The sequence below is a fragment of the Colletotrichum fructicola genome (genome assembly GCF_000319635.2).
Source record: "Colletotrichum fructicola Nara gc5 chromosome Unknown KSG_Nara_v1_contig02, whole genome shotgun sequence".
Classification (NCBI taxonomy): domain Eukaryota; kingdom Fungi; phylum Ascomycota; class Sordariomycetes; order Glomerellales; family Glomerellaceae; genus Colletotrichum; species Colletotrichum fructicola.
This window is the reverse complement of record NW_027094052.1, coordinates 4,080,424-4,107,562: the sequence shown is the minus strand read 5'-3', so window position 1 is coordinate 4,107,562 and position 27,139 is coordinate 4,080,424. Positions and strand designations below refer to the sequence as shown.

Genomic DNA, 27,139 nt, shown 5'->3' with positions numbered 1-27,139 from the left:
CAGATTGAAGCTTGGGGAACGGCGGCGGAACAGCTTGTGAGGCTCTTTTAGTGTCAAGTCCGGGCCACACAGGTGACGGCGACAGTGAGCGACAGTGGTGTCGAGCATCCAGCAAGCCACGAGAAACGCACCCCTCCACGTTCGTATTCGGGTTGAGAGGACGGGTACGTATCGCAAGCTAAGCTGATGGTTCACCTAACCCAACGCCAATGGGAAGCACGGCGCGATCTGCGGAACAGGAAGCGCATCATCCACGCAGACTGGGAGAGGCGTAGCAACGAATTGTCGAGGTGCGAGGCCACCACGCAGGAATCAGGAGCACCCCATGCACGCCGATAAGATAGGGCTATCCCAACATCGGTCTCCTTCGAGTGCCCGCGACGGGGCGCAGTGGATCAGATCCCCCATTCAGTCACAATGGCGTTTCCTTCCTGGTCCTCCCGTCCCCTTTTCTGTCTGTCGCCTTCACTTGATGACCCGTATCCGTATCTGACTGAAGCCCCCCAATTGAGTGCTGACTGTCACCCCCGACAAGCCATCCAAGCTGCTTTAGCATTAGCTTCGTTAGACAGCAACGTTCGTCTAGAAACATGCTTGACACAGAACAAAAAAGGAGCTCTGTCCCATGTTCCATGCCCCGTGCGCGCCTCGGCGTCTGCGGTGGCCGCTGTACCTTTAGCACTCTCTCAGCGTGTCAATGGCCCTCCACCCCACTGATTAGCACACCTCTCGCCTCCCGTGGCCCTCACACCGCCCGACCCAGTCGCCAGGGCACGCTGGCTTCTGACTGGCCGGGCCCGCCACGGAAGACGGAAGGACCCACAGACTGCATGGGCTCATGTCCAGGCGCAACACGCCATTGGCTGGCTGACACCTCGATGTGCAGGGGCGTTTTCATAGCACAACCCCGAGCTAAGGCATGTCCAGTATTTTTCTGCTGCTTGCCATTTCCTTTCCCCGTCAACCGAAATGATCCATGGATAAAACCTCAACAAGACCCGGTCCTGGACCCTTTTGCCTCCGACCTTGACGCTCGCTGTCTTTTTTTTTTCTTATCACACCCACCGCTTGCATCTCGCCTTCGCGCATCGTCGAGAAGGGTGGCTGCTTTCATTCATTCTTCCTACATACTCGATTTACAACTTTTCACCCTGCAGACTGGTAATCCTGCGCATCGTGAAGCGAATCTGCGCTCCCCGCCATCATGGCCGCCTTCATGTGAGTGTCCTCCCGACCGCCTCCGCGCCCCCTATCCCGATGACATATCCTCGAGCCCGCCGCTAACGCTTCCGTCTGCGCAGCAACTCGACCGTTATCAACACGGCCTTCAACCACACTCAGCCCTACTTTAGCGTCTTTGAGGAGGTCTCCAAGTACAATGTGCAGCTCAACTACTTTGAGCGCCTCTGGGCCGTACGTTCACCGAATACCCGATAGCTACGCGCGACACGACTAACACTATGAAGGCCTGGTACCTCTGGATGCAGAACGATACCCTCGCCACCGGCATCATGAGCTTCGTCATGCACGAGACCGTCTACTTTGGCCGCAGTCTGCCTTTCATCATCTTCGACCTCATCCCCTGGTTCCACAAGTACAAGATCCAACCCGTAAGCCGCCTGCTGCTCGACAATAGAAAACACACCTAACATGTTATTAGCAAAAAATGCCGACACTCAAGGAGCAGTGGGACTGCGCCATGGTCGTCCTCATCTCCCACTTCACCGTTGAGTTGCCTCAAATCTGGCTCTTCCACCCTCTGGCCACCTGGTGCGGCATGGAGTACGGCGTCCCCTTCCCGCCCCTCTGGAAGATGGCCATGCAAATCTCCATCTTCTTCGTCATGGAGGACTCCTGGCACTACTGGTTCCACCGCGCCCTGCACTACGGGCCCCTCTACAAGGCCATCCACAAGCTTCACCATTACTACTCGGCCCCCTTCGGTCTCGCCGCCGAGTACGCCTCGCCCATCGAGGTCATGCTGCTGGGTATCGGAATCGTCGGCTCGCCCATCTTCTGGGTTACCCTGACCGGCGACCTCCACCTCCTGACCATGTACGCCTGGATCGTCCTCCGTCTCTTCCAGGCCATCGACGCCCACAGCGGCTACGACTTCCCCTGGAGCTTACGTCACTTCCTGCCCTTCTGGGCCGGCGCCGACCATCACGACCTGCACCACGAGAAGTTCATAGGCAACTACGCTTCCTCCTTCCGCTGGTGGGACTACTGCCTCGACACCGAGGCTGGCGCCGAGGCCCACAAGAAGCGCCGCGAGCGCAAGCTCAAGGCCATCAAGGCTCAAAAGGCTCAGTAGACAAGGTCATACGAGACTTATGACGATACACGGCCGCTGAGCGACGACGCAAACGGCACGTTATGGATACCGATGGGTATCCCCCGATATGACTTATAGACGCGGCGGACGGTACTACCGCAAGGAAGCGAACGACACGGCCCGAGACGGGCTACGTAGTCACGTTAATATCATTGGGGCGGCGTTCGAAGAGGGACTGATGGGTGTGCAAAATGCTGATGCGATTTCTGACGTAAATATTGGGGAGGCCACCCGCACAATGGCACGTAGTAAAGTACTTAATTACAGCACAACACTCGTTGAAAACGGCCCCCAAGTGATATCATACAGCAGTGTACAGAGGCGGGGCGTGCTCCGGCCGTTCGTCCCATGAATCCACCCACCGGCCGCAAAGCTTCTCACGTAGTGGTGGGGGCACGTCAGTTCTTCGGCTTCGGGACGCAGCAGTCCCCGGCCGTGCCGGCGGCCTTGTCCGCCAGCCCCCTGATCCCGCAGCTGGCGCCCTCATCAGGGGTCTCGGCAGCCGGTGCCTCGACCTCGCCAAAGTCCTTGGCCAGCGCATCGCAGATCATGGCGAGCTTGAGGTCTTTGACGGATAGGCCTTTGGGGCTATGTGTCGTCCAGCGGATGAAGGTCGTGTTGTAGACCTGTTCCCGTCAGTTTCGTCACGCTAAAGTGAAGGCGCACACATACATTGGACCACTCTGGGTGGTGGTTGTGAGTCTTGCACTGCAGGCTCACTGCCGTCATGAAGTCCTGGACCGTGGTGTCAGTCCATCACATCTACAGGTATGGGGAGACATTACAAACGCACCCAGGTCTTGGCAAAGTTCTTGAACTTGAAGTTGCGCTCGACGGCCTCGCCTTCGTTTACGAGCGCCCAGCGGCCCTTGCTGAGGAGAGTGTCCAGCGTCGACGAGAGGGATGCCTCATCTGAGCCCTCGCTGAAGCGGGCTTGCGGTTGAGCGTTGGCCATGCTGCGGAACTGCTGTGTGTATCGAATTGACGAGGCAAGGCGGGAGGCTGCTGCTACTGACCGCGCGGGTGTTGCAAAGTGTCGTAGGAGTGAAGGGGCGCTCATGGCCGTTGGGGGGGGGGGGGGGTGAGAGGTGAGTGAGGGCAGAGGTGAGGTGGTGATGAGGTGTGATGGATGTAAGTCTTTTCCACCAGTGGGAGCCGCGGTGCTTGAGGAGTTGAGTGTACGTACCTTGGTCTGTGGCCGAGCTCAGGTGGGGAAATGGAACTCACTCCTCATGAACTGTAAAGAAGCAACAACACTTTGATTCGAGTGAATCTCATATTCATGTTCATACTTAAGTTTCGATGGCACTTCTGCATGAGCCCTTGTATCGGAATACACTAGACAGGGCCTCGGGGACATGATCAGGAGCTATGGCTTCAGCGGGTCGGTCCGCGAGAGGCTGATCAACCTCAACCTCATTCTCACGAGCGAGGGGTTCCTGGCGACTTTGAGAGCCTCGATTCAAGTCATCCCGCCGGTAATTGACCCAAGCTTCCCATCGTGGATGGAAGCAGCCCATATTGAGTGAGCCAGCCAGGGGTGTAAGCTTGGTGTAGCATCACTTCCCTAAGCTTGGCAGTATTCCCACATTAAGCTTACTGCTGATCCGAGTGATGCACTAACAAGCTCACTTCTAGTTATGGCAGGTGAATCCCGACAAGACCATGCTGCTGACGCCGGTTGACTGCTTTACGATAGCACTGGGAGAAGCGGACCAGGTAAGAGATCTGCTCCCCTGGTTATCAGCTAGGGGTTATCAACTACCCCGCGCGTTATCCGTATAAGCTTCTCGACGTCCTACGCAATCCTGATCAGAGTTCATCTCATCCTCTGCGGCACTGCAAACGAGTCAAAAGGCGAGTGTGTCTCCGCGTCTAACTATTGCACCTGCCAGCTCACTCAACTCATCGTATGACCCGAACGATTGAGTGTCATGCGCGTTCCTCTTCGCACAGCGCCAGCACAGGCAGCATCACAGGCAACCCAGTTCGACATAGCCGACCGACTTGACGAGATGCCGCCTGCTCAGACACCACAAGACCAAAGCGTCACCGTCATTCTGGCCGATCTGCTCATACCCGGCCGTGGCAATCCCCTCAGCGATGCCGCCGTCGCCGTGGTGGATGACAAGATTGCCTTCGTCGGCTTGGCCAAGGAGCTGCCGGACAAGTATCGATCGGCCAACCCCGTCAGCGTCCCCGTCGTGATGCCGGGCCTCTGGGATGTCCACGTCCACTTCATGGGCATGGACGTTGCGACCGACTTCAAGGAGGGCATGTTCAATTTCCTACCCGGCTCCAATGCGCTCATCGGCGCCGTCACCGTCGCAGACCTCGAGAGGACGCTGATGGCCGGCTACACCTCCGTCCGAGAGCTCTGCGGGTACGCCGGTGACCTCGTCCCCGCCATTGAGTCTGGGCGCCTCGTGGCCCCGAACGTGTACTCCTCCATCGCCGCCATGTCCATCAGCGGCGGTCACGGCGACGAGCACACGTCTCCCATCGACACGATGGTCAACTTCGCCCGGTGCGGCGGGCCCTGCGCCATCGCGGACGGCCCGGACGACTGCACCAAGCAAGTGAGGCTACTGGTTCGTCGCGGCGCGCGGTGTATCAAGGTCTGCTCGAGCGGCGGCGTACTGAGCGTGCTGGACGACCCCGAAGACAGGCAGTTCTCGGACAACGAGCTCAAGGCCATCGTCGACGAGGCCGCGCGCTCCCGCCGAGCGGTTGCGGCTCACGCCATCGGCAAGGCGGGTATCATGGCTGCGCTGCGGGCCGGCGTGAAGAGCATCGAGCACGGCATGTACCTGGACGACGAGGTTGCCGATGCCATGCTGGAGAAGGGGGCCATCTTCGTGGCTACACAGCACATTGTCAACACCGTCAGCAAGGATCCCACGCTGCCGCCGCACATGGCGCGCAAGATCGAGAAGCTCCTCCAGAGGGCCGCGGACTCGTATGCGCTGGCCATCAAGAGGGGCATCAAGATCGCTCTCGGGACGGACACGCTCAGCAGCGACCACACAAAGGAGATGGCGCACGGAAACAACGCCAGGGAGCTTGAATGGGCCGTGAAGAGGGGCATGACGCCGTTGCAGGCTATCGAGGCCGGCACGGCCAATGCCCCTGAAGTTCTCGGCGGGATGGCGCCCCTGAGTGGCCAGTTGAAAGAGGGATTTGATGCGGACCTGATTGCCGTTACAAAGAGTCCTCTCGACGATATCAAGGTGCTGTTGAACCAGGAGAACATTACGCACGTCTGGAAAGGGGGGAGGTTGTTCAAGTCTCCTTGAGTGTGCTGGTATGAGGAGAGCATGGCAAGAAAAAAAAAAAAAATCAGTAGTTTGGTGAATCGTCTTGTCAATGATAGCGGTATTCCGCATCTCGTCGGCTGGGGAGGAGCCTCGTCCGCCAGTTCAGGGCCGCCAAGACGGTAGACTGCGTCTTGGTTTGTTGTGTAGCTCGTGGTATCCCGTTTCTGGGCCTCCTCGCGCCGTCAGACTCGTCGGTTCGTTCATAACTCCGCATATTCACAGCCGGAGCGGGGCATTCCAGCCGCCGCAACGCTGACTGTGCACCATGCATGCTTGTAGGTGATGGAATCGTCCTATAGATGCATTAGCGAGCCGTCATGACTGGCGTTGGGTTGATTATCATAGTCTGCCATGCCCCTCCCTCGAAAGGATGCATGCTGCCGTGTTTGAGTTGCTGCATAGTAAGCAAGACGTCCAATCTGATCTCGGCGGGATTCCCCCACAACACGGTACCATCCATGTGGTTTGCTCTTGTCATTGCCGAGATGGACATGGCTGTTTGGTGTAAGTGCAGAGCTTGCTGGCAGGAAGCCAATGGGATGGCCGGTAAAGCGGCGAGCTGTGGTGGATGAATGTCATAGATGATTTGATAGCTTGGCGCAAACGGCGAGATCTATCCCTGGACAGCTGAATAGAAGAATGTTGACGGATGTGCGGAAGTCCGAAGACCACCTTTGAGCCGACGGAGTGGCATGTGTAGCTGAGTGAGCTACTCAGAGCCCATCATGCAAGAGTCTGTAGATTGGAATGCTTCGTGGAAAGGGCACTTGGTGAAGTCTCTTGTTATTCATGTGTATCTGTCTGTCGACTTTTATTCGTTGCATCAATCCAAAGCATCATGGACAGCGAACCTGTCCAGGCTCTTATCAGATCTGAGCCCGATGGATCAAAAAAGCAGCAACCTGGCAGAGGTCTTCTCTTACGTTCAGCTCCAACTTCACTCGTTTACAGCCAAATGAAGGCTTAAGTTACTTAGAGGTACAATGCTCTGGAGCGTTGTTGTGAACTTGGTATGAAACCCGAATGCTGTCTTCGGCACCCTTTGGGCTCATTATTTAATCTGAAGTTGTTGTTGCGCTCTATTTCACCTCAAAGTCAACTGCCACAAGTCAGCCCGGGCTTACCAGCAGTCTATGAACAACCCAACAACGACCCTTGCGACGCAATGCTCAAATGCATCATCACGTAATCGAGTCAGTAACATGTCATTGGCCAGACCGCATCGTCAGAAAGTACCGGGGTTGAACTCCGCCAAATGCAACAGAGGTGGATGCAGGTACGCCAAGCCACCGGCTTATGTAAGTCAAACAACGGAAGTCGCGGTGCTCGCTGTCCGAGACCATGCGGTCTGCAAGTGCGGCTTTTTCCCAAGCCTGACATGTCGACGCGAGAGTCGAGTGAAGCGGGATATATTGACAGCAGCAACGTGGGAACCAGTCCGCGCGCGATGGCGCTGGCATCGCCCTACCTACTGCCGAATAGGGAATATCTCGGTGAGGCTTCGGTAAATTCGCTCGTGGTTGCGTACAGGGGTACTTTTCACCTGCCCTGATTTAATGCATCTGCCTTGGCCGCGCAGTCTGGTTGGAGAGGCCTGGCACCGGGTTCCGGTCGGCTCTTTCGACATGTCCGTCGCCTCGCCGTGAGTGTATCGACGCAGGCGGGCGGTCGTGGTCATGGTTGTGGTTGTGGTGTTGGGTTGGCCCCTGTGGAGACGCCTCGGATGAGGTAATTTGTCCCGCTTAATTGTTTTCTCTGTATGGGATCGCGTTTGGGTGCCGTCACTCTTTGCGCCAGACCAGATCCAGCCAATAAACCCACTGGCGGACCCGGCCCCTCGTCGCTGTGCTGACAAACCAGTCTTGCTGACAGTACTAGGTAACTTGTCACGCCCGACGGCCATGTAGCCGGGGCATCGGATGCGTGGAACAACTCCGTGTCAAAGGAGGTACCTCGGGGTGCCAGACAGACCTCGGTGAATCATCAGCAGCACCGCTCGAAAGCAAATGCGATTGCGAGCCGCCAGAAGGGAATGGCCAATCGAAACAGACGGCATCACGTGGCTGACCTGTGCTGCCTGACACAGCAGCTCCTCTGACGGCAAAGGGAGCGCTCGAGGCTACACAGCAGGACAGGTACTGTGCGGTATCGCGCATGTGGTGATTACAGGTCCTCAGCTCGGTGCGCAGCTGAGCCTGTACATTTAGCTGGGTGAAGCATGCAGGAGACACCGATTCGCTTGTCCATTGAATCCAGACCTGATTGATTACCTCAGGCCGAGAGGTAGCCAGTCCTCTACTCAAGAGATGACACAATAAGCTAGCTATCTTGACAGATGAGATGTGGACAAAACGCAGAATTGGATGGCCGTCAGCAATGCATAAAGTTCAATATTCAGGAATTGAAATACAAGATGAGATCGGTTGGCTGAAGCATGACGGTCTGCTGGTACTCTCACCTTGTTGGGTGACCATCTGCCCCGTCGGCTCCGGCAGGCAGGCTGGCAGCTGTCTCCCTCTCCAAGAAAGATACATTGAGCTACCTGCGAGGAGCAACAGAGCACCGGGTCGGAACAGCGGACGAAAGTACCGCCCTGGGACCTCTTGTTGGTACCTGCTGCTACCTGCTACAAGCATCCGCCCTACCGAGATTCTCTTCGTCTCGTCGCGTCCCTTCGTCTTTCGCATCCGAATCCAATCAGCCAATCCTTCGCCCCCCAGCCATTCGATTTTCCCTTCGAAAGGCAGCTTCGACTCTCGATCCATCCATCACAGGAATCCTGCGTGCCTGCGTGGTTTTGGCGACCAGGAAACAGGACGACACGACACACTCAACGCCTCAAAGCAGCTCTCTAAGCCACCAGGCAATTCCCCCCTCTCGTCCATTCACCTGCCTTCCCACCCACCCCCTCCCTCCATCAAGCTCCCATCGACGTGCGCTCGGAGGCTGGAGCTCAGAGCTGTCCACCAGGCAAGCTCCCCTTCCACACCACCACCACCAGCACCACCACCACCACCTGGCCGCACCTGGGCGCATTGGTACCAACTGGCGTGAGAAAAAAAAAAAAAAAAAAAAAAAAAAAAAGAGGGACGGGACGCATTTTGCATGCTGCCGCGGATCAGAAAAAGGTCCAAGCTAGGACCACCACCCGCGGCCTGCCACCTGCCTTACCTCACCTTGTTGTTGCTGCTGCTGCGACTGCTCACCTCTGCTGCTCCCGCCTCAACGCAACCCGTCACTCACCCTTACCACTCGCACGGCAAGCGGGCGACGGACGGCCTTCCCTTTCCTTGGTTCTTACCTCACCACAACGGTACCTTCGGATACTTGTGTCCCTCCACGGGCCACTTTCCCTGCCTCACCTTACGTTACCGCGTCCACCTCCAACACGCTTTTCCCACAACACAACCCATCGCAGCTACCCACACCCTCGTCAGGTTCCCCTCCTCTTCGACGCGCTAAGGTCGCAGACGATTACCTAAACATATTCGAACTGCCGCATCGGTCGCCCGTCTCATCCACCAGTCTCATCGTCCGGGCCCTCTTTATAAGTCCTCTCGGGTGCCTGTAGTAATCAATCCTCCGTCCACTTCATGCTGAGTCAGAACCGGAGCTTGAAGATGCAGAGCGCTTCACCCTCGCCCTCTGCGTCCGCGAATACCACCACTAATACAGGTGAGTAGTGGTCTGCCTTTCTCGTTATTCCCCTTCCAAGCGTCGCCATTCCCATCTCCGTCTCCTGCTCTATCCAGCCCTCCATCTCCCGTTCCGCCCGGCCACCTCAAGCCTGAGCAATTCCCGCCTGTCCCGCGAGCGTCCCATCCCCATCCCTCTGCGCTCGCGCGCTGCACACTCACTCTCTCGTCCTTCTTACCACCGACTCGACCTAGCCTGTCAGTCGCCTTACCTCATCATCCATCGCTCACTGCTTCTCCATTGTACCTGGCCCGACTCCCATATACTCTTGCCCGAGGCAGGCTTCTTTTTCACGTTAAAACTACGTTGCAATCAGCGATATCCGTTACATCCCAAGAGGTTGCGCTCTCCCGCTCTCTTTACTGTCTCGTCTCTCGGTGATATGTAATCACTCTTACCCCCCAACCCCGTCTTTTGAGCGGCAGTATCTGGCAGCATCTCGGTCCTTTCAGTCTCCAGAACCAGACGCGCCAGGTACAGAGGGAGCTGCGGCTTTTGTGTCCGTCTCTCCTTCTTACACCTTCCCAGCCGCCTCTCTCACACCCCTGCTCTCTCGGGAACTTTTTTCCCTTCATGATGCCGACGCTTCCATCGAGCTGCAACTCGTCTTATTTAACCCAAATCACTGGCTCTGCTTCTTGACAAGCCTCGGAGTTTGTTTCGGACGGTCTCGCTGACATGATATGTACTCTCCACAGAAACAGCCCACTTGGCAGCGCAGCTCGAGCTACTAAGCCAGCACACCACGCCCATCTCGTCTGACAACGCGACGGCCCCATCTCGCGGAGCTCGTCCCCAAGCTGCCAAACCACCGACCGCGTCGCCTGCTCATGGCTATAGTAACGGCACGAACTCGCCGCCCTCTGACGTCTTGCCGCCGATAGTCAACAACAGCAGCTCCAACAACAACGCCGACCCCGAAGCGCATATCCACCCCGATCTTCGAGCCGCTCGCAACGTCCACGCGCCAGACGTGAACATGATGCCCGCTGGCCCTCCCCCGCCTCAGCAAGCCGCTCCTCCCGTTACCGCTGCCGGCCCGTCGACTGCCCCTCCTCCTCCGACCCATCCCGCCTCGACAGCTATGGCGCTGGACGACGGTGGAGCCGGTAGCAAGGCGAAGCGCGAGCTCTCGCAGTCGAAGCGCGCCGCGCAAAACAGAGCTGCCCAGGTATGTCTTGATACGGTTTGCGCTGGATCGCCGGGGGCGCGTGACTGGTGCGGGTCGCAGGAGCTGTCTCGGTGCTTACTGCGTCACCTAGGTCGTCTGACTGCGGTCCCGTCGGTGCAAGCGCATCTGACACGTCCGCGCCTTTGATTTGATCGCCAATTGACAGAGACTAACATGTCGAACAGAGAGCCTTCCGCCAGCGCAAGGAGCATTACATCAAGAAGCTGGAGCAGCAGGTCCGGGACTACATGGAGATGGAGCAGAGCTACAAGGCGATGCAGTCAGAGAACTACGCCCTTCGCGAATACGTCATCCACCTGCAGTCGCGGCTGCTGGACGCCCAGGGCGAGATCCCGCAGCCCCCTCCCAACGTCAACCTCGCGCAGCCCCCCATGCCGCCCGCCTCCGCCGCGACGAGCGCCCCCGAGGTCGCGCCCAGCAATCCGGCCGCCGGCACGCCGCTCGAGGCCGTCGCGCAGGCCGTCGCAGGACTGGCCGCCCAGGAGCAGCTCGCGGGACGCCAGCAGTTTGAAAAGGCATTCTCGCCGGAGCAGCAGGGCAAGGACGAGACACGGCGCGAGGGCGAGGAGATTGACAGCCAGCTTCAGCAGGACGGCCTTCCGGCTGCGCCGACCGCGTCGATGTAGGGCTCGCCGTGGACGTGCTGATCCTGGACCGACGCCTCGCCTTTCAATGTTTATGCTTAGTTGGCGTTGCGGTATAATGGTTTGTCAAGATATTACCAAGGGGCAGGCGTTTGAGGGATGAATTGTATTTTCTAGCCACCTTACTCCTGAGTCAAGACTCCCGAGTAGGGGTATTTTTGGGCCAAAGCCTCAGGCTTGCGCTACTTATCAAAAGAGAACGGTTGTTGTGTGAGTGGAAGAGGAGGCAGCAGCAGCCCTCATTTCGAGCATTCGAGAAGTACTCGGTTTCAGCAGGACCTTGGCAGTGATGCGCTTTGGATGGAGGGACTTGCATGTGTATACAGACATTTCGCTGGGCAGAATCGCACCATTGTTATTCGTCACGGTGACCAAGGGAGTCAATTGACTTTTTCGTCTCATTGTGACAGACTGTGTAAACTACGTTGACCATTTCCCTGACTACCCATTCTAGCTCCCGCAATAGCGCCCGACTAATCATACATATGAAGTGTTGCCAAGGTCGTGTTCCTAGGCTCGTGTTAGCATGTCTAAGCGCTGCATCATGAAGCGGACTCACCTTGATATACTCTGACCCCTTCTCCTGGTACTCCTCGCGCGTGATGGTGGCGGCTTTCCAGGCGGCCGAGCCCGCCCAGCCAGCGGCGCCCTTCCACGCGTCCAGCAGAGCGTTCTGGGCACGGCGGATGTGCAGCGGCGAGTCGGCGGGGAGCAGCGGCGTCAGGCCGGACCGGAGCCGCTCGTCGAAGCCCTGGAACATGGTGTTGCCGCCCGTGAGGAAGACGTCCTTCAGAAAGTCGTCGCGGTTCGGCACGGCGCCGAGGCGCTGGTTGAGGATGTCGCCGATGATCTCCACGAGGCCGGACTGGTCGACGCCCGCGATGGACGGCTGGAAGACGACCTCGGGCACGCGGATGCGCTCGACGTTGAGGTGGATCTGGTTCAGCTCGGCCTGGGAGCCCGCGTCGAACGGGCGCGGCCCGCGGGCGAAGGCGTGCAGCATCGACTTGGACCAGTCCGTCTGCGCCTCGTGGGTGTCCTCGTACGTGAAGTCCGGGTCGTAGCGGAGCAGCTCCTCCTCGTAGATCTTGAGGTTCGCGTTCAGGTCTTCCTCCTCCTGCTCGTCGTCGCTGTTGTCGCCGACGACGATCTGGCGGTACACGCCCCAGTCGTCGTCGTTGGCGCCAAAGTTGTCGTCGTCGCCGCCGCGGCGCCGCTTCTTGGTCGGGTTGTCCGAGGCCAGGTTGGCGATGCTCTTCATGCGGATCTGCGAGGCGAGCGACTTGCGGTTGCCGAGGTCCTGCTTGAGACGCTCGCGCTCCTTCATCTTCTGCAGCGTGAGGTCGCGCCGCTGCCGCTTCTCCTCGAGCCAGCCCTCGAGGTCGTTCTCGCGGCGCTCCTGGTCCAGCCGCTTCTCCTCCTCGATGCGCGCCTTCTCGGCCTCCTTCTCGGCCTTTGCGCGCGCGCGGGCGTCGTGGTTCGACTTCATGAGCTTCTGCTGCCGCTTGGCCTTGAGGCCGGCGTCGTCGAGCTCCTCGTCCGGCACATCGAGGAGGTCGAACACGGGCTCCTGCTGGTCCTCCTCGGCGTCGCCGCCCACGTCCTTTGTGCGCGCCTTCTTGACGGCCTTGTCCAGCACGGCAATGGCCTTCTCCAACGCGGCCTCGTCCTTGAGGTCGTTGCTGTCCAGGAGCCGGCGCACCTCCTTCTTGTTGGTCTGCTGCTCCAGCTTGACCTGCAGCTTCTTGTAGTGCTCCAGCTCGTTCTCCTTGCGCATGAGCTTCTCCAGCCGCATCTTGGCCGCCTGCTGCTGCAACCGCCTGCCGCTCTCCTTCTTGCGCTCGGCGATGCGGGCCAGCTCCTCCTCGGTCTTTTGCACGACGACCTCCTCCGTGAACGGGTACTGGATCACAATATCCCGGTCCTCGAGGCCCGTCCAGTCCAGGTAGCCCCGCAGCTCGTTGTCGAAGTCTTCCGAGACGTAGGCGTGGTCGCGCAGCATGTGCTCGGCCTGCGACACGTTGAGCTTGCCCGTGAAGGCCGGGTACTTGAGCCGGATGAGCTTGAGCAGGTACTCGGCCGCGTGCCAGCCGCCCCAGTTGAGCCTTGTGGCCTGGCTCAACATGGCCTTGTGGTTGTAGACGGGTATTACGTGCGTGGAGGTGTAGGACGACGAGACCACGATGCCCGTGTTGCCTTTGTTGTGTCTGTAGGAGAAGAGGGAGTCGATACCGTACGCCACAGATGGAGCGCCGTAGCATTCAAAGACGATTTCCGTCATGGCTGTCATGCGTTAGAGGTGTAGTCTCCAGATTGGTTGCAAGGCTTACATTTCCGTGAGTACGGCAGGTTGGCGACCGCTTCCGTCATGACGATGGGCACGTCTATGGACGCATCGTCGCCGTTGAGCCCGAGCTTGAGGAAGATGTAGTCGAGCAGGTGCTCCATGACGTCCCAGTTGCTGACGATGCCCGTCCCCTGCTCGAAAGCGTATCGGATGTGGCTCCTCGCCGTCGTGTCGGCGTAGCAATCGCTGCCGGCGAAGGAGTACGTCTTGCCAGCCTTCCGGTCGCGGTATTTGGACATAATCGGGGGGATGTTCAGCCTGGGCTTCTCTTCGAAGGACCAGCCAGCGCGCACTGCCGATGAACCTGTGATTGTCAGCGGGCGGGCAATCCTTGCTCGCTGTCGTCGTGCTCACCGTTGTCGATGACGATGGCTGCACCCGGGTGCGCCGCTGCCTTTTCTCTTCCATCATGCTGTACGGCAATCGGCTTCTCAAACTTTGCCTCCTTCACCGGGAATATCTTGGCGGGCGGATACGTCCTCTCGGGCGGTCCCTTAAGAGGAGGGAGCTCCTCGGTTGCTGAGGGCGCCATCGCGATGCTCGTTGAAGGGTCTAGGCTGTCGCGATGCGACTGACCATGCCGAGGGTGTGAGTCGATTCGAAGCGGATGGGATTCAATCGTCTGGGCCGTTGCAGGTTGTCTCGAAGGGGCCGCGTCAGTTGTGTCTCGTTCAATGCGTCTGTTCGGTCGTCGTGTTCAAGTCGCGATGCGCCGTCTTGCGAGGCTACCTGAGCTACGAGGCTGTAAAATTTAGTGGGTCGGGACGTGCTGCGGCGTAGCTGTTAGTGGTCACAGGTGCCCGGACAGCATGACTTGAGTCTGGGGGAGGTGACCACATCCGTGGATGCTTTTTATTCAAAGAAATAGCAAGAAGTCAATCAGTTTAACCATAGTGTGTATTCAGTCTCTTCTGGGGTATTCTGCCATGACCTCTTGGTCTTCTCGCCAGCTCGTCTCATCATATCTCATTGATCATCCATCACCCCAAAGAAAATCCCAGGAAATCTATGAAGGCGGCTTCAAGTTGTCCGTTGCTAATGCGAATGAGCAGATGTGAGCAGAAGAGATGCAGGCGGACATACCCTCAAGATGGAAGAGGACGTTGGACTGGTAGTTCTTGAACATTTGAGCGACAAGCTCGACGTTCATGTTTTGGATGTTGATTTCCTGTCACAGTCAGACCGGACGTCTGCATGTCAATGTGATTTCATTACCTGCAAGGACTTGTTCATGACCATAACGGCCTCGTTGAGTTTCTCCTGCGTCGTGTAAGTCGCGATGCTGCGCAGTCTGCCTGGTAAACATACCACATTGGTGATGACGCGGGAAAGCAGAAGGTTCTGCTGGTGCTCGTGTGGGCTCTCCTGTTCGGGTGTCAGCTTGTTGAAACTAATAGACTCATCACATTGGCCTACCATCTTGCTTTCGCTGCTGTGCGTGAAGGTGGTTCGTTTGTTTACTTGACGCTACGACCCCCGCCAGGACAGTTGCAGAGGTACCCGAGTACACCGAGCACACCGAATAAGCGGTAAGCCGCGGCAGAATAAGCTCCCCTGCCACTGCCTCAACCAGCAGCACCGTCATCCCGTCGCCCTCAATTCGATCCGCAACGCCTATGACGACCTGCGCGAAACATCTCACCCAACCTTTTCTACGTAAAGCACATGATGGCGGCACCAAAAGAGCAGACGGAGGCGCAAATCGCCCACCAGGCCCTCCTCGACGAGATCGACATCCACTCAATCCACAAGAGCTTCCGCAACCCGTCCTGGCGCCCCAACCAGCGCCGCAACAAGAACATCAAGACCATCCTCGGCGATGCCTCCCGTCGCGAAGCCTCGGCCATGGCGACCCCGCAACAGGATGACAACAGCGGCGCCGGCACCCCGGCTGCCGGTCAGCAAGACGACGGCCTCTCCACGAGCGGCACCTCGACGCCGGCCACCGGCAAGGACGCCTCTGGCCTGCCGCCGAACCTGGCCCAGGCCTCGCGCAGCCTGTCCAAGCTCGTTCTCGAGAAGAGCCTGAAGCCCAACGGAGGCGCCGCGCCGGCCGTCACGTACACCAACATCGAGTCGGCGCCGTCACTGGCACACACAAAGCGGTACTGCGACATCACGGGCCTGCCCGCGCCGTACCTCGACCCCAAGACGCGGCTGCGGTACCACGACAAGGAGGTGTTTGGCCTGATTCGCACGCTGCCCCAGGGCGCGGCGGAGCAGTTCCTGGAGGCGCGTGGAGCGCACACCGTTCTCAAATAAGTTGGCGTCAATGGGTTATCTGCTTTGCGGAGTCACGGCGAAGGCGTTACGGCATCGCGTTGTTTGGGACTTGGAGCATGGGAAACGAATTGTATTCAAAACAGTACAACCAGCTGGGATATGTGCGACCAACAAAGTCAAATCTCAACTACACAGCCCTCCGCCTTTCAGCAAAGGGTGCTAGATGACACTCCGGCTTAATCGTGATCAGAGATTGTTCTCCGCCTGTGAATCGACAGATTACCGAGAACGTATGGGAGACGATACTCAGTTGCCATAGCTCGAGGCTACGGCCGCCGCGGCGAATTAGATAATTGACACTTGCCGCGTCCATCGACTGCCCATATTGTGAGCTTGCTCGTGTGCCCGTTAACTCGTGTTTGAGTTGCAGCTTCAGCAGACAAATGTCAACAAACATGCCGCGTCGAGAAGCACGTTGGCATAAACCGCAATCTCGCCAGCTGGCGGTTCATGCGACGGTCGTTGTGAGCTCCATGGTTGTGAGGATGGTGAGTTGAAGCATCTAAATTTTCCACAGGTGAGCGTGGGTTAAATCAGCACCCACGACCCCCACCGAGGTCTGCCCCCCGCTGCCATTGGTCCAAATGCCGTGGCCAACCCTCGCAGCGCATTTTTAGCGCGTTGTCCCATCCCCCAAATGATCCGTGACAGCGCGGGCAGCAGCAGCGCAACCCCTGTTTCGTGGCAGGAACGCTGGCTTTGTTTCCTCCTAGTGTAGTAGTGATCTGGTCTTAAATCTAAAAGTTGTCGTCTGCTCCCGCCAGTTAGCTACAGATCAGCAACTCCTTGGCCTTCATACGTTTGCGTGTCGAGTCTCACAAGTCACCTGTGGCTCGCATTGAATCACTCGAATAAACCCCGATATCAAACCAAGCCCATCCGACTCGACAGTCAACCAAACCGTGCAAGATGGCGTCGATGTGGATGTCGGATTCCCAGAGTACGTCGACCCGCGGAGCTCCACGCCGGCCGCATCACGACGCTGCCTAGGCCTCGCTGCCCGTTCTGGACGGTCGCTGACATGAATTACAGAGATTGGGGTCATTTTCTGCTCTGGTGGTAGGTTTGCGCCCTATCCAAGCTCTGGCGCATTGGTGGTCTATCGGAGCTGACGCCGGTTCAGGAGGTTTCTTCCTCATCGGAGGAGTGATGCTCTTCTTTGACCGAGCCATGTACGTCCCCCTTTTCCCGCACACGAGTCTGTTGAGATGAAGCTGACGGTCTGTTGCAGGCTTGCCATGGGAAACGTACGATCTGCCCCCTTGAAACGCTGACGTGCGACCCAACTGACCGACGCGGCCGCAGATCCTCTTCCTGATCGGCCTGACGATAATCATCGGACCGCAAAAGACGCTCCTCTTCTTCGCGCGTAAACAAAAGGCAAAGGGAACGGCGGCCTTCTTTGGCGGTCTCGCCCTGATCCTGTTGCGATGGCCCCTCATCGGCTTCTGTGTTGAGCTCTACGGCATAATGGTTCTTTTTGGTGACTTTTTGGGCACGATTGCGGCGTTCGCGAGGAACATACCCGTTATTGGACCGTACATTGGGGTCGCGGTCGACCGGTCTGGTGTTGGTCGACGAAACGCGGAGCTGCCTGTCTAGTCACACGATATCTGAAGTTACGGCGCACTTATTGGGTTGGTCGGAATGGGACAGCGTATAGACGGGTTGTATACCACAGAACGGCGCAGCTGGATTTGAGCGTGTTGGTCTCTCCAGAACATGTATCATACGTCGAGGTGTATCGATTTGGCCAAAGTGTCAAGATAATGACTGTACGAAAGAACTCCGCATTACCTTGTGGTGCATGATTCAGGGACTCTGTTCCGGACATGGCCGTGGCTAAGCAAAGATCCCGCCATTGGTAACTCTTGCTAATCTAGTGTTCGTCGATTCGTATGTCAAATCCTCGTCGTGTGTGTGGGAGCGAGATGCCCAGCCTGCCTCGCACACGGTAAAACTCCAAGGGCGCCTTCAGATGGGCCGCCCGTCCACCCTCCGCCGCTCTTCCACGCTCGCAACACTTAGTAGTTGACACCGACCAGGTAGTCCGCCAGCTTCTGCACCGCCTGGTTTGCGTTGCCACCCTGCTGGTTCTCGTTGTGGTGGCCGACGAGGATGGCCTGGTTGGTCTTGGCGACGGCGATGCCGTCACGTCCCTGGCTTGAAGTCAGTCCTCTGGGCCTCTTCTCAGGGCTTGTGATGCCAACCTTTCTTGCGTAGATGGTGCCGTCCTCGGCGCGGGCCATGACGAATCTGTCACCGGCAATGTAGAGACCGTCGGCGAAGGCCTTGTCCTTGGCGCCGGCGTCTCCCTTGACAATGTCGGAGATGACCTTCATCTCGTTGGCGGCAAGCTGTGTGCACCAGCGTAGTCAGCATCCGGCGGCATGTTTAGAGACAGAACACCGCGACATACCGTGAAGCCGGCGGTCGACGCCCACGTGCTGTCGCCAGCGATGCTGATGATGGCGGCCTTGTCAATGTGGCCAGTGCCGACGAGGCTGCAAAGTCCATGTCAGCCATGATCGTCCGTGTAACTCCCATCGGGTGCCCGTGACGGGACGGGCGCGGGATGGGAAAGGGGGAGAGCTCTGGTGCGCGGCTACCTGGTGTCAACATAAGCTGTGACGAAGGCGACAGGTTAGCTCTCTGTTTCGGCAAAGGTGGGGGTTTTCGGGGATGGCCTCTCTCTGGACAGAGCTGGGCCGTTGCTCTGCTTACCTTGCCACGACATGGTGAAGGAGTGGAAGGAAACCTGGTGCTCGCTGATGCAAATACGGGAAAAAAAGAGACAAGAAGCTTCAGTCGAAGAGTGTGAGTGCAGCAGCCCAAGCTTTGACGCGGTGTGGTGGGATATTGGAGGGAGGAATTTCGGGTTGAGATGTGTTTCTTGGTCGCCCTCCTGCCTGACCTGCCCCTCTTAGAGATACATCAATTTTTAGGTCCAGCGGGCCGGGCGGGGTACACCGCTATGAACTGAGAGGTCGTCACCGGGGCGAGCGCCGCGGGGCGGGGTACTTTCTTCAGCACGGGTCGCAACTAGGCGAATACAAGTGTTTCTGGTCCCTTCCACTTGCCACGGGCTGCTTTGTCCTGGATTCATGCGGCGGGGTGGTGACTCTGTCTGGCTTCCCAGGCGACCACCGCCTCCCAAGCCGGCTTTGTGCTCTGCTACCTTACCTGCAGTGTACCTGATCCCATCATTTTGGCATTTGTGTTTATCCCGCAGGCCCGGGCTCAGGAGCAGCAGCAGCAGCAGCAGCAACAGAAACAGTAGCAGCGGCAGGAGCATCGTCTGCTTGCACACATCACCAGCCTCATCAGTCAGTCAGTCGGTCAGTCCATTTGTTGACCGTTGCCATTGCGACCTCGGCCAATCGTCCTCCACACCAGGGGGAGAAAGCTCGGCCGGTCTCCATAGGGGTGATCCGCCGGGCCATTCCATCACCGCCTTTGGGGCCAAATATCTTACCGCAAGATGGTTCCCTACCTCGACTCACGTTAGCAGTATTAACAGGCCTGCTATCCACGGCAAACACCATTTAGCGTCCGCCCCCAAAAAGACGGGCTCTGCGACAACAAGGAACTGCCTTCGTCCAGCTTCACTGCGGACTCTGCCCCGCCAAATGCTGCCATCACGTGATGGCGGGGTGACTGTGCCAATTGGCCTGTCTAAGCACCGTGCGGCCGGCAGTGACGCGATTCCGCTTCAGAATGCATGAATTTGCGCCACGGCAATGCATCAGCCACCTACTGCCGCCAGCCACGATGAGCCCCATGTCGTGCCAAGCCTGCCGGCAGACTCTCAGGCCTGCAACTGCGTGAACTCAACACCCCATTGGGACTGACGGCGCGCAGCTGCAAGAGGGCAACATCGAGGCACCGACGACGGAAGTCCGCTCGCGCTGCCGCTCGTGGTCTGGAGCACAACTCGCCCTCCGTTGGATGGCATGCTTTCCGTCCAGCTCGGTCCCGGTCTGCTCTGGGCCAGCCGGCTGGCTCTCCGTTGTGGGCTGCTGCAAATAACGATAAAGGCCTGGCCCTCTTGCTCATCGGATGCTTGCAGAAGGGTGAGGCGAATTGTTTCTTTCAGCTCTCCCAGGAACGGCGGACGGGATGCAACATTGTCAACGGATCGTCGGCTGGGGCTGCGTTACGCTTGAATCCGCAGCATCACTCCTTGCCTGATCCTCTTGTCATCCCATCGGCCTCAGCACCTGCGTCTTACACACAGCCAGACGACCGGCATACAAGGCTGAAGAATGGACGGGAGGATTGCGGCTGGGCATCGAGAAGCACGTCGGCAGAGGAAGCGTGGTTCTTGAGCCTCTTCCCTTGGGTCGACGCATCCAGCCCTCGGACGGTGCTGCGGCTCCCAGCGCATGCAGGTTCACGGCTTAGAAGCGCTGAACTAAACCATCACCACATCAACAGCCCGGTAGCAGCGATAAAGTCAGCGCCTTCAGACGAACCTTGGAAGAATGGTTTGTGGTTCACCATCAAACAAGTTTGGTTCTCCTGGCGTCCGTCAGGCTCCTGGATGTGACCAGGGACGCTACCAGGGCATGTTTGGCTAGGGCGCCTCCAGGGGCAGACTTTGACACCTTCATCATAGACGACATCAGAAGCGACTGGAACGTCGGAGCTTTTTCTTATCGACAGTCTGCGCTCCGGCCACAAAGCAGATCCCGCGAATTTGCAATCTTGAGACGATCAGTCGGCCGTCGACCCCGGACAAGACACATGAAACCCACTCGCTGGGCAGCCTCGTCGCATCCTCCAGTCCTCCTGACTCCCTCAGAAGCCCGGTCACGTTCAGCCTTGTCGCGCGCAGAGCTCCTGGATGTGCAGCGATCCGTAAATGTCATCTCAAGAACCCAGGACATGATCCGACTATGGGCCTATCGTCGACTGGGAGAAGCAAGAAGCACACGGCCCAAGCGCAGACAGAGCACGCCTAAAAGCAAGCGAGAGCCAAACCCCCAATATTCGGCGACGCCTGGCAATAGCGCTTCGTGACCCAGGAAGTCTGTTTCAATACGACGCTTTTTTAATGCTACGCGGTCAGAGTGCGCTTTTTTGGGACGGTGTACCTGTCACTCTGGAATACCGGGTCGCATACACGAGACGACGGCCCTAAGGGCTAGGAGCCCACAGAGTCGTTGGGATGCTGACACGGTTCGCGGCGGACTTATTCAGCAACAGCGTGCACCAACAGCACCCGACCTCGTGGGTGCGAACACGCGCGGTGGCTTGGCCAGCATTGCGAGCCGGTCGCAATCGCGCTGCCATCGCATTGCCATCGCATTGTTGGTCGATCGCAAGGACGGCACGAGCGACACAACGGGTTGTTATGCCCGGAGGTCTAGCAAGGCAACGGCCCATGGGTCCGACAGAAAACAAGCGGTGGGAGAATCAGCCGGGAAATCTCCAAGATTTGAGATATTACACTGCACTGCGCTGGCGTCACGCTGGGCGGGCAGAGAGCTTGTGTGAGAAGGTTGTTTCCTTGATTGCGGACCGTGGTTGGTGGGAAGCCGGATGAGCAACAACGTCTCCGATCCTTTCATTTTAAACCAGAGACCCGTTTGATGTCAGAGTGGGGGATCGGAGTATGCGCGGGCAGGGCGCCGTTAATGAGTCTTTGGCGCGGAGAGGATCCGCGACTGCAACGTCGTGTAACTCTCATTCGCTGGCGGCATCGGTTGTTTGATTGAACTTCAAATGAAGCAATCTTCAGCCCAGCGACCGTTGACGATGCACGGCGAGTCTGGACGGCAGGCGACTCAGGCCTGTGGGCAGCAAAGCGACGTCCAGACGGGCCAGTCCCATCGCTTCATCTTCGGATCCCGGCAGTCCAATTCGCCATGGAGACTAACCAGGCGACGACGACGTCAACGGTCAGTTGTCGCAAAGCCGTCCTTCCCCCCAGCGTTGCGGATCGATTTCATCGAGGCTTGGGCTTGAGCGGTCGGGGCGTAACCACGACGAGAGGACGTGCGGTCTGACAGGGACGACCCTGAGGCTTGTCCCCCGGGCCGGGGTAACCCAACCAACCAAGGATGTCCCGCAGACCGAGCACGGATGCGACCCTCCTCTTCTTTCCATCCTTCTCGAATCCCTCCCCCCTCTAGCGGCATGGTACGGCACGATTCGACAAGGGCACCGTCAGGTTGTGGGCGTCGTCAATTTGAACTCAAATTGCCTCTGATGAGGTTTGTGATGAGGGACCCAGAACGATGTTGGGTCATTCGCCGGCAACCGCCGCGCGCGATGGGGGCGGGAGATGACCAGACGCGGCAACACGACATGAGGCTATTCTCGAGCTCCCCTCCCTCCGACACCTACTGCAGGTACTGCATATCACAAGACCCCCGAGCCAGCAAGCCAGCAGCCCTGGGCGCACGGCAGTGTCAAAACAAAATCAGACCGTGAAATGCTTCTGGACCTCTCGGCCGCCCATGCCATGCAGCTGACGACTCCGTTAATCATGCTTCGCCGCCGTCTTCCCTACAGTTCTCGCTAGTCTGACACACGAAACCGCACAACCTCCACTCGACCGCAGAAGATACGCGACTTATCGTTCGCAAACGACCGGGACCCTTGATCCACAGACCACCCCATGGACAGGATGGGAGGTTCGTCATCCTTGTGTTGATCAGCCCCCCCTAAAATATCCGTCCTATCAATCTCAAACAGGCGACAAAGTTGCGAGTCGCGTGCTGGGGGCGAGAACAGAGTGCTTCTGGGCTTCTGGGCTGCGGGCTGCGGGCTCTGGGTCGCCCGGCCGCGGGAGAGGCGACTCTCGAGAGTGAATGATATCAAAGTAAAGTTAAGTCGAAGGGACCCCCAGTCTGGGTCATCTCCTGTCTTTTGCATGCCGTATGGGTACGACAGGCAACCGGGTTGGGGAGGTTTTGGGTCTACTCTCTATTTTCGTCGGGTCTCTGTGTGTCTTGTTTTTTTTCCCGCTCAATCAACCTTTTTCTTCCGCCCATTCCCTCTACTTTCTCAGAGAGATAAACTACGATCCAACCTGGAAGTCTCTCCCGGCCGCTAGTTCTGCAAATCGCCTCTCATCATCTCCTTTTTCGAAACCCAACACCCCGCTCCACGTCCTGGGCAGCCCGCCTGCTTTGCTTGCTTTCCAGCCCTGTCAACAAGGATCGGCCAGGCGCTAGCATTGTGAGGTTTCCTGCTACGCACCATCGGAGGAGCATGTTCAAATTGGTCAACCGTTCCAGATCTATGAAGAGCATGAGGACTGGTGGAGGGGCCCCCGGTGGTGCGCAGACGCACGGCCCAGAGTCCCCCGTCCTGGGGGAGCCGGGTCTTGTGTCAAGTTTCCAACTGGCCAAGGAAGACTCGAGCCTCTCTCAAAACGAGAGCGTGCCCTCCTTCTCCTCAGAGGGTGCTGCCGCCGACGCCGCCGCCGCCGTCGTCGAAGCTCGTAACACGTACCGCCATCGCCCGCTGCCTACGCCTCCTCGCTCCAAGGCATCATCAACAATGGCCGAGCGGCCGAGCACCAGCGGAGGGCTCTCCCCTCATAACAACAGCACCGCCAGCTTCAGGTCTTTTGCCGACAGGCGGATTTCCAAGGATGACATGTACATCAGGCCTCAGTCGTCGGCGCGCGGAGGCTTCAAATCGTACCACATCCCGATACGGGACAACCCAGCATCCCCGGTAGAGAGTCCCGGCGACTTTTCACCGGCTCGGACATTCACCGTCAGGACGCAGACGCCAGACTCGATGGACAGCAACATGGGAACGATTGCGATTGGCATGGCAATAGGAAGCCCAACTCACATCCCGCCCGAGTTCTCGTCGCCGCCGCCACCACCCGCACAGCCGAGAAACGACTGGCAACCGCAGGCGTCGAGCATGAGCACCAGCATGATGAGAGCCTCACCAGAGCCTCTACCCTCGCCGATGGAGACCGCGGAACCCGTACCGGCGCCGAAACAGAAGTCGGGGCGATGGAAGTTATTTGGACGCTCAAAGAGCAAGAGGCTCGCCTCATCACCCGTCGCCATCTCACAACCAATGAACCTCCAGCAACCAATGGCCAGCACCCGGGAGTTTGAGAGCCTACCGCCGAGCAACCAGGCGACTGATCTGGGAAGACGAAACACCGAGAGGAGACCGGGGGACAGCAAACCGGCCATGGTCCGCTCACAAACCGCGGGGCCGATGGCCGCGCCGCCCAGCCCGAAGGAGCAGAAGCCGCCAAAGCTGCTCAGCAGGATGGCATCAACACGGTCGACCCGTGAAAAGGTGAAGAAGTCGGACATTTCGGCGCCGGTGCACGTATCGATGCATGTGCCCGCGCTCCCGACGAAGCCCGCAGGAAACTTTTTGGACGTGGAGATCCCGAGCATCAACATGGAGCGGTATAGCGTCATGTTTGGCGGCATCCTGCAGCCGCAAGGACCGCCGGGACAGCAGGCGCAGCAACAGCAGCAACAACAGGGGGCGTCTGCGTTGTTGGCGAGGCGGCAGGCCACGCTGGACAGGCTCAAGACGATTAACGACCAGGTCATGAAGGAGGAGGAGGAGAAGGAGCGGATGAGGGGCAGGAGCGCGACGTCGCCGCAACCTCTCAAGTCGCCAGCCTTTTCGCTGTCGTTGTTCCCGGCGACGCCCTCGGAATCGGCCAACAACCCGCCCGCGTCGCCCCGCCACCGCTCGCACACGTCGCCGTTCCCGTCCCCGTCGAGGTCCAGCTTCGACCCTCCGCGACCCCGCTACTACCTCGAGGCCGTGAAGGCGGAGGCCTCGGGACGAGCCAGGACCGCGACCCCCGACTCGATGAGGGCGCCCCAGGACGTGCCGATCGGTTACGCCTTCGGGCCCGAGCAGTCCGGTCTCCTCCTCGACTCTCCCACCGACGATCGGGAGTCGGAGGAGATTCACCTGACGGAGCAGCTGAAGCCGACCATTTACGAGCCCGCGTGGCAGATGATTACGCCGTCCGACTCCACGGCGCCCTCGAGCGCGGCCCCGAGCGCCAAGGACCGATCGCCCGCATCCGTCTCGTCGGCCCACACGCATGTCACAAAGCCGTCCCTTGACGAGTCGGAGCCCGACGACGCGCTGAAGGCTGCCGTCGAGATCTCCATTGCCCGCCAGATCAGCATCTCAAGGTCGCAGCGCCGGATGCTCCGGCCGCTCAAGACGCCGGCCCTTCCCTCCGGAAGCCCCAGCATGAGGAGCCCCGTGAGCGTGAACACGGTCACTATTGGCAGAAACGAGCGCCTCTCGTCGACAAAGAGCTCGACGCCGACGCTCATCAGCCCCGGGGAGACGTTTGAGCAGCAGATTGCGCAGAACCGCAAGAGCGAGCGCATCATTGTCGAGGGAGAATGATCGCCTTCGCCACTATTATGTCCCTTTATGCGACAACACTATCACGACCTTCCCACTTCACGGACACTTCTTTTCACGATTCCCTTCGTCCACTCGTTCGACGCCCAGGCCGTCATGTTCAAAATCACCCCTTTTGACTATTACATTCTCGAAGCCCTATTACTCTGGAGGACCACTTTTTTTGCGTCGAGACGATTATGCTTGGAGAGCTGGGCTGCTTTTTCTTGTTTCATTTGTTTGATTTGAGCGGTGTGTGTGTGGGTTCAACCAAAAGAAAAAACGGTCTGCAAGCGACTTTGACAAACACTTTGAGAGGACACTGGGGGGCGTGTTGTTTGTTGTTCCATTTTCTCTAATACAACCTCGAGGGTTGTCGCATCGATACCACTGTTCAAGGGGTTTACCTCTAGGGGCGCGGCGCGTACATTGGACGGGCAGTCTGATTTGTTCATTTTTATCCAGTCTTGAATCATCCATGATCGACGGAAGCTTTTTGGGTAGATAATCCTAAAGCTTAAAACCTATACAAATAAATTCTGATGAGTTTGGATGTGCCGCCGCGTGACTAAGCGCCAATGTGAAGTATGTCACTGCCAAGGGATGTCTCAGGGGTGTTCACACAATGTTGTATTATTCCTGAACTATCGTTCACAAGTTGCGGAAATATGAACACGGGCCTTCATTCCACAAGACTGATGAGGCATTCGAAAGGCCCGACTCTGCAAGATGTTTCTGTCATTGCAATCCTAGCGAGCGTGACCGGAGCGAGTGTTTATGCTGAAACGAGTCCAAACGTCCAACGCCAGACGTGAAATGACCAAGGAGGATGAGGATAAGGGGGTTACGAGAAGACCAGCTTTACATGACGATGCAGCACGAGTTTTGCTTCTTTGCCTGTTCTTTGGGTGTGTTAGTCTAAGCCCTCCTGTGAATTCACCGGCAGACCCACGGTAAAACATCTTGCTCTGGGAGCTCAGGCCGTCACTCTTGGCGACCAGGTCGTCAATTTTCTCGCCGCGCTCCAGCACGCTCTGGATGGTCTTGTGCAGGACAATCTTGGTCTCGTCGAGCTCCTTTTGGATCTTAAGAATGGAGTCGGCCTGCTGGGGGTCTTGGTACTTGGTGAGGTACTCCTTGAGTTCGGGGAGGGCGAGCTTGGGCTCGCCGGTGGCCCACGTGGAGCGCGGGTGCTTGGTGAGGAACTCGTCGACGATCTTGGAGAGAAGCTGGTGGGCTACTAGACTGGGGTATTGGTGGTCGGAAATGATGCTACGCCGTATGGTCAGCCGCCGCACTTTACACAGGACAAAACGTCTTACACGCCGCAGATGCCTTCGCTCCTTCCCACGCAGTGGAACGTGTTGTCGCCCTCCTCGATATCCTGTCTCTGGCCGGGACGGGTAGACTCGGCAACCTTCTTGGAGAAGAGGGTCATGAACTCAGCATAGCTGTCTGCGGCGCAATCCTGTCAGCGCTGGTGCCTGTCTGCGAGGCTGCTGCCCATGTCCGTGGTGCTGTCGCAAACGTACTTCTTGTGAATCGCGAGTATGCCGACAGCTCCATCTCACTGCACAGCTCGACAGCCGGCTTGCTGTCGTTGCGGAGGATCTACACGGGGGCGCATGGCGTCAGCGGGTTGTGCCGGAGAGCAGTGCGCGTGGACGGTCGACGTACGCCAATGTAGTGAAGCTTCATTTTCTGGTCGATTTGCTCTGTCAGTTTATCGTCATCGTCGTGGTGCCTGTGGCGGTCTAGGCCGGGAGGGGAGGTCCGACTGGACTTACGGCGGTATTTCAGGGGCGGGGGAACAAGTCGGTGTCGTGTGGGCGATGCGCTGTGCGGTGTTGTGTGTCAACGCGATTCGAGGTCGTCGGGTGAGGCAAAGGGCGGTATCGCGGGGGTAAATGTCAGGAGTTGGCGGAATTGATATGAGAAATGGAGAAAGGGGAT

General features: G+C 58.1%; 11 protein-coding genes across 11 annotated transcripts; 6 read left to right on the top strand and 5 right to left on the bottom strand.

The window, feature by feature from the left end:
• Positions 1-1,204: 1,204 nt before the first annotated feature.
• CGGC5_v003891 (Methylsterol monooxygenase) lies at positions 1,205-2,314 on the top strand (the record flags this gene model as incomplete). Its single annotated transcript, XM_032033324.1, has 4 exons — positions 1,205-1,218; positions 1,302-1,413; positions 1,467-1,610; positions 1,661-2,314. 4 exons carry the CDS (start codon positions 1,205-1,207, stop codon positions 2,312-2,314), a joined length of 924 nt encoding a protein of 307 aa, XP_031887689.1.
• A 419-nt stretch (positions 2,315-2,733) lies between these two features.
• Positions 2,734-3,395, bottom strand: omt2 (Pterin-4-alpha-carbinolamine dehydratase; the record flags this gene model as incomplete). Its single annotated transcript, XM_032033325.2, has 3 exons — positions 2,734-2,961; positions 3,008-3,070; positions 3,129-3,395. 3 exons carry the CDS (start codon positions 3,393-3,395, stop codon positions 2,734-2,736), a joined length of 558 nt encoding a protein of 185 aa, XP_031887688.2.
• Positions 3,396-3,693: 298 nt separating this feature from the next.
• Positions 3,694-5,631, top strand: CGGC5_v003889 (Uncharacterized protein; the record flags this gene model as incomplete). The annotated part of the gene is made up of 4 exons (XM_032022518.1): positions 3,694-3,813; positions 3,974-4,054; positions 4,231-4,245; positions 4,303-5,631. 4 exons carry the CDS (start codon positions 3,694-3,696, stop codon positions 5,629-5,631), a joined length of 1,545 nt encoding a protein of 514 aa, XP_031880491.1.
• Positions 5,632-9,272: 3,641 nt separating this feature from the next.
• On the top strand, positions 9,273-11,166 carry kapC (putative transcription factor kapC; the record flags this gene model as incomplete). The annotated part of the gene is made up of 3 exons (XM_032022520.1): positions 9,273-9,327; positions 10,047-10,519; positions 10,705-11,166. The coding sequence occupies 3 exons, from the start codon at positions 9,273-9,275 to the stop codon at positions 11,164-11,166; spliced, it is 990 nt and encodes a 329-aa protein (XP_031880546.1).
• A 495-nt stretch (positions 11,167-11,661) lies between these two features.
• Positions 11,662-14,063, bottom strand: arp5 (Actin-like protein arp5; the record flags this gene model as incomplete). The annotated part of the gene is made up of 4 exons (XM_032022521.1): positions 11,662-11,694; positions 11,744-13,467; positions 13,515-13,835; positions 13,886-14,063. The coding sequence occupies 4 exons, from the start codon at positions 14,061-14,063 to the stop codon at positions 11,662-11,664; spliced, it is 2,256 nt and encodes a 751-aa protein (XP_031880588.1).
• Positions 14,064-14,537: 474 nt separating this feature from the next.
• dad4 (DASH complex subunit dad4) lies at positions 14,538-14,950 on the bottom strand (the record flags this gene model as incomplete). The annotated part of the gene is made up of 5 exons (XM_032022522.1): positions 14,538-14,566; positions 14,615-14,699; positions 14,747-14,791; positions 14,840-14,896; positions 14,948-14,950. The coding sequence occupies 5 exons, from the start codon at positions 14,948-14,950 to the stop codon at positions 14,538-14,540; spliced, it is 219 nt and encodes a 72-aa protein (XP_031880547.1).
• Positions 14,951-15,199: 249 nt separating this feature from the next.
• On the top strand, positions 15,200-15,793 carry ies6 (Chromatin-remodeling complex subunit ies6; the record flags this gene model as incomplete). Its single annotated transcript, XM_032022523.1, has 1 exon — positions 15,200-15,793. The coding sequence occupies one exon, from the start codon at positions 15,200-15,202 to the stop codon at positions 15,791-15,793; it is 594 nt and encodes a 197-aa protein (XP_031880589.1).
• A 930-nt stretch (positions 15,794-16,723) lies between these two features.
• GOT1-1 (Protein transport protein GOT1) lies at positions 16,724-17,416 on the top strand (the record flags this gene model as incomplete). Its single annotated transcript, XM_032022524.1, has 5 exons — positions 16,724-16,754; positions 16,847-16,873; positions 16,938-16,986; positions 17,046-17,061; positions 17,120-17,416. The coding sequence occupies 5 exons, from the start codon at positions 16,724-16,726 to the stop codon at positions 17,414-17,416; spliced, it is 420 nt and encodes a 139-aa protein (XP_031880548.1).
• Positions 17,417-17,838: 422 nt separating this feature from the next.
• Positions 17,839-18,551, bottom strand: cdc3 (Profilin; the record flags this gene model as incomplete). The annotated part of the gene is made up of 5 exons (XM_032022525.1): positions 17,839-17,973; positions 18,025-18,171; positions 18,234-18,318; positions 18,424-18,439; positions 18,539-18,551. The coding sequence occupies 5 exons, from the start codon at positions 18,549-18,551 to the stop codon at positions 17,839-17,841; spliced, it is 396 nt and encodes a 131-aa protein (XP_031880549.1).
• A 4,484-nt stretch (positions 18,552-23,035) lies between these two features.
• On the top strand, positions 23,036-25,189 carry CGGC5_v003882 (uncharacterized protein; the record flags this gene model as incomplete). Its single annotated transcript, XM_032022526.1, has 1 exon — positions 23,036-25,189. The coding sequence occupies one exon, from the start codon at positions 23,036-23,038 to the stop codon at positions 25,187-25,189; it is 2,154 nt and encodes a 717-aa protein (XP_031880550.1).
• Positions 25,190-26,047: 858 nt separating this feature from the next.
• On the bottom strand, positions 26,048-26,884 carry CGGC5_v003881 (Synaptobrevin-like protein ykt6; the record flags this gene model as incomplete). Its single annotated transcript, XM_032022527.1, has 5 exons — positions 26,048-26,088; positions 26,139-26,458; positions 26,509-26,641; positions 26,719-26,797; positions 26,864-26,884. The coding sequence occupies 5 exons, from the start codon at positions 26,882-26,884 to the stop codon at positions 26,048-26,050; spliced, it is 594 nt and encodes a 197-aa protein (XP_031880530.1).
• Positions 26,885-27,139: the final 255 nt, after the last annotated feature.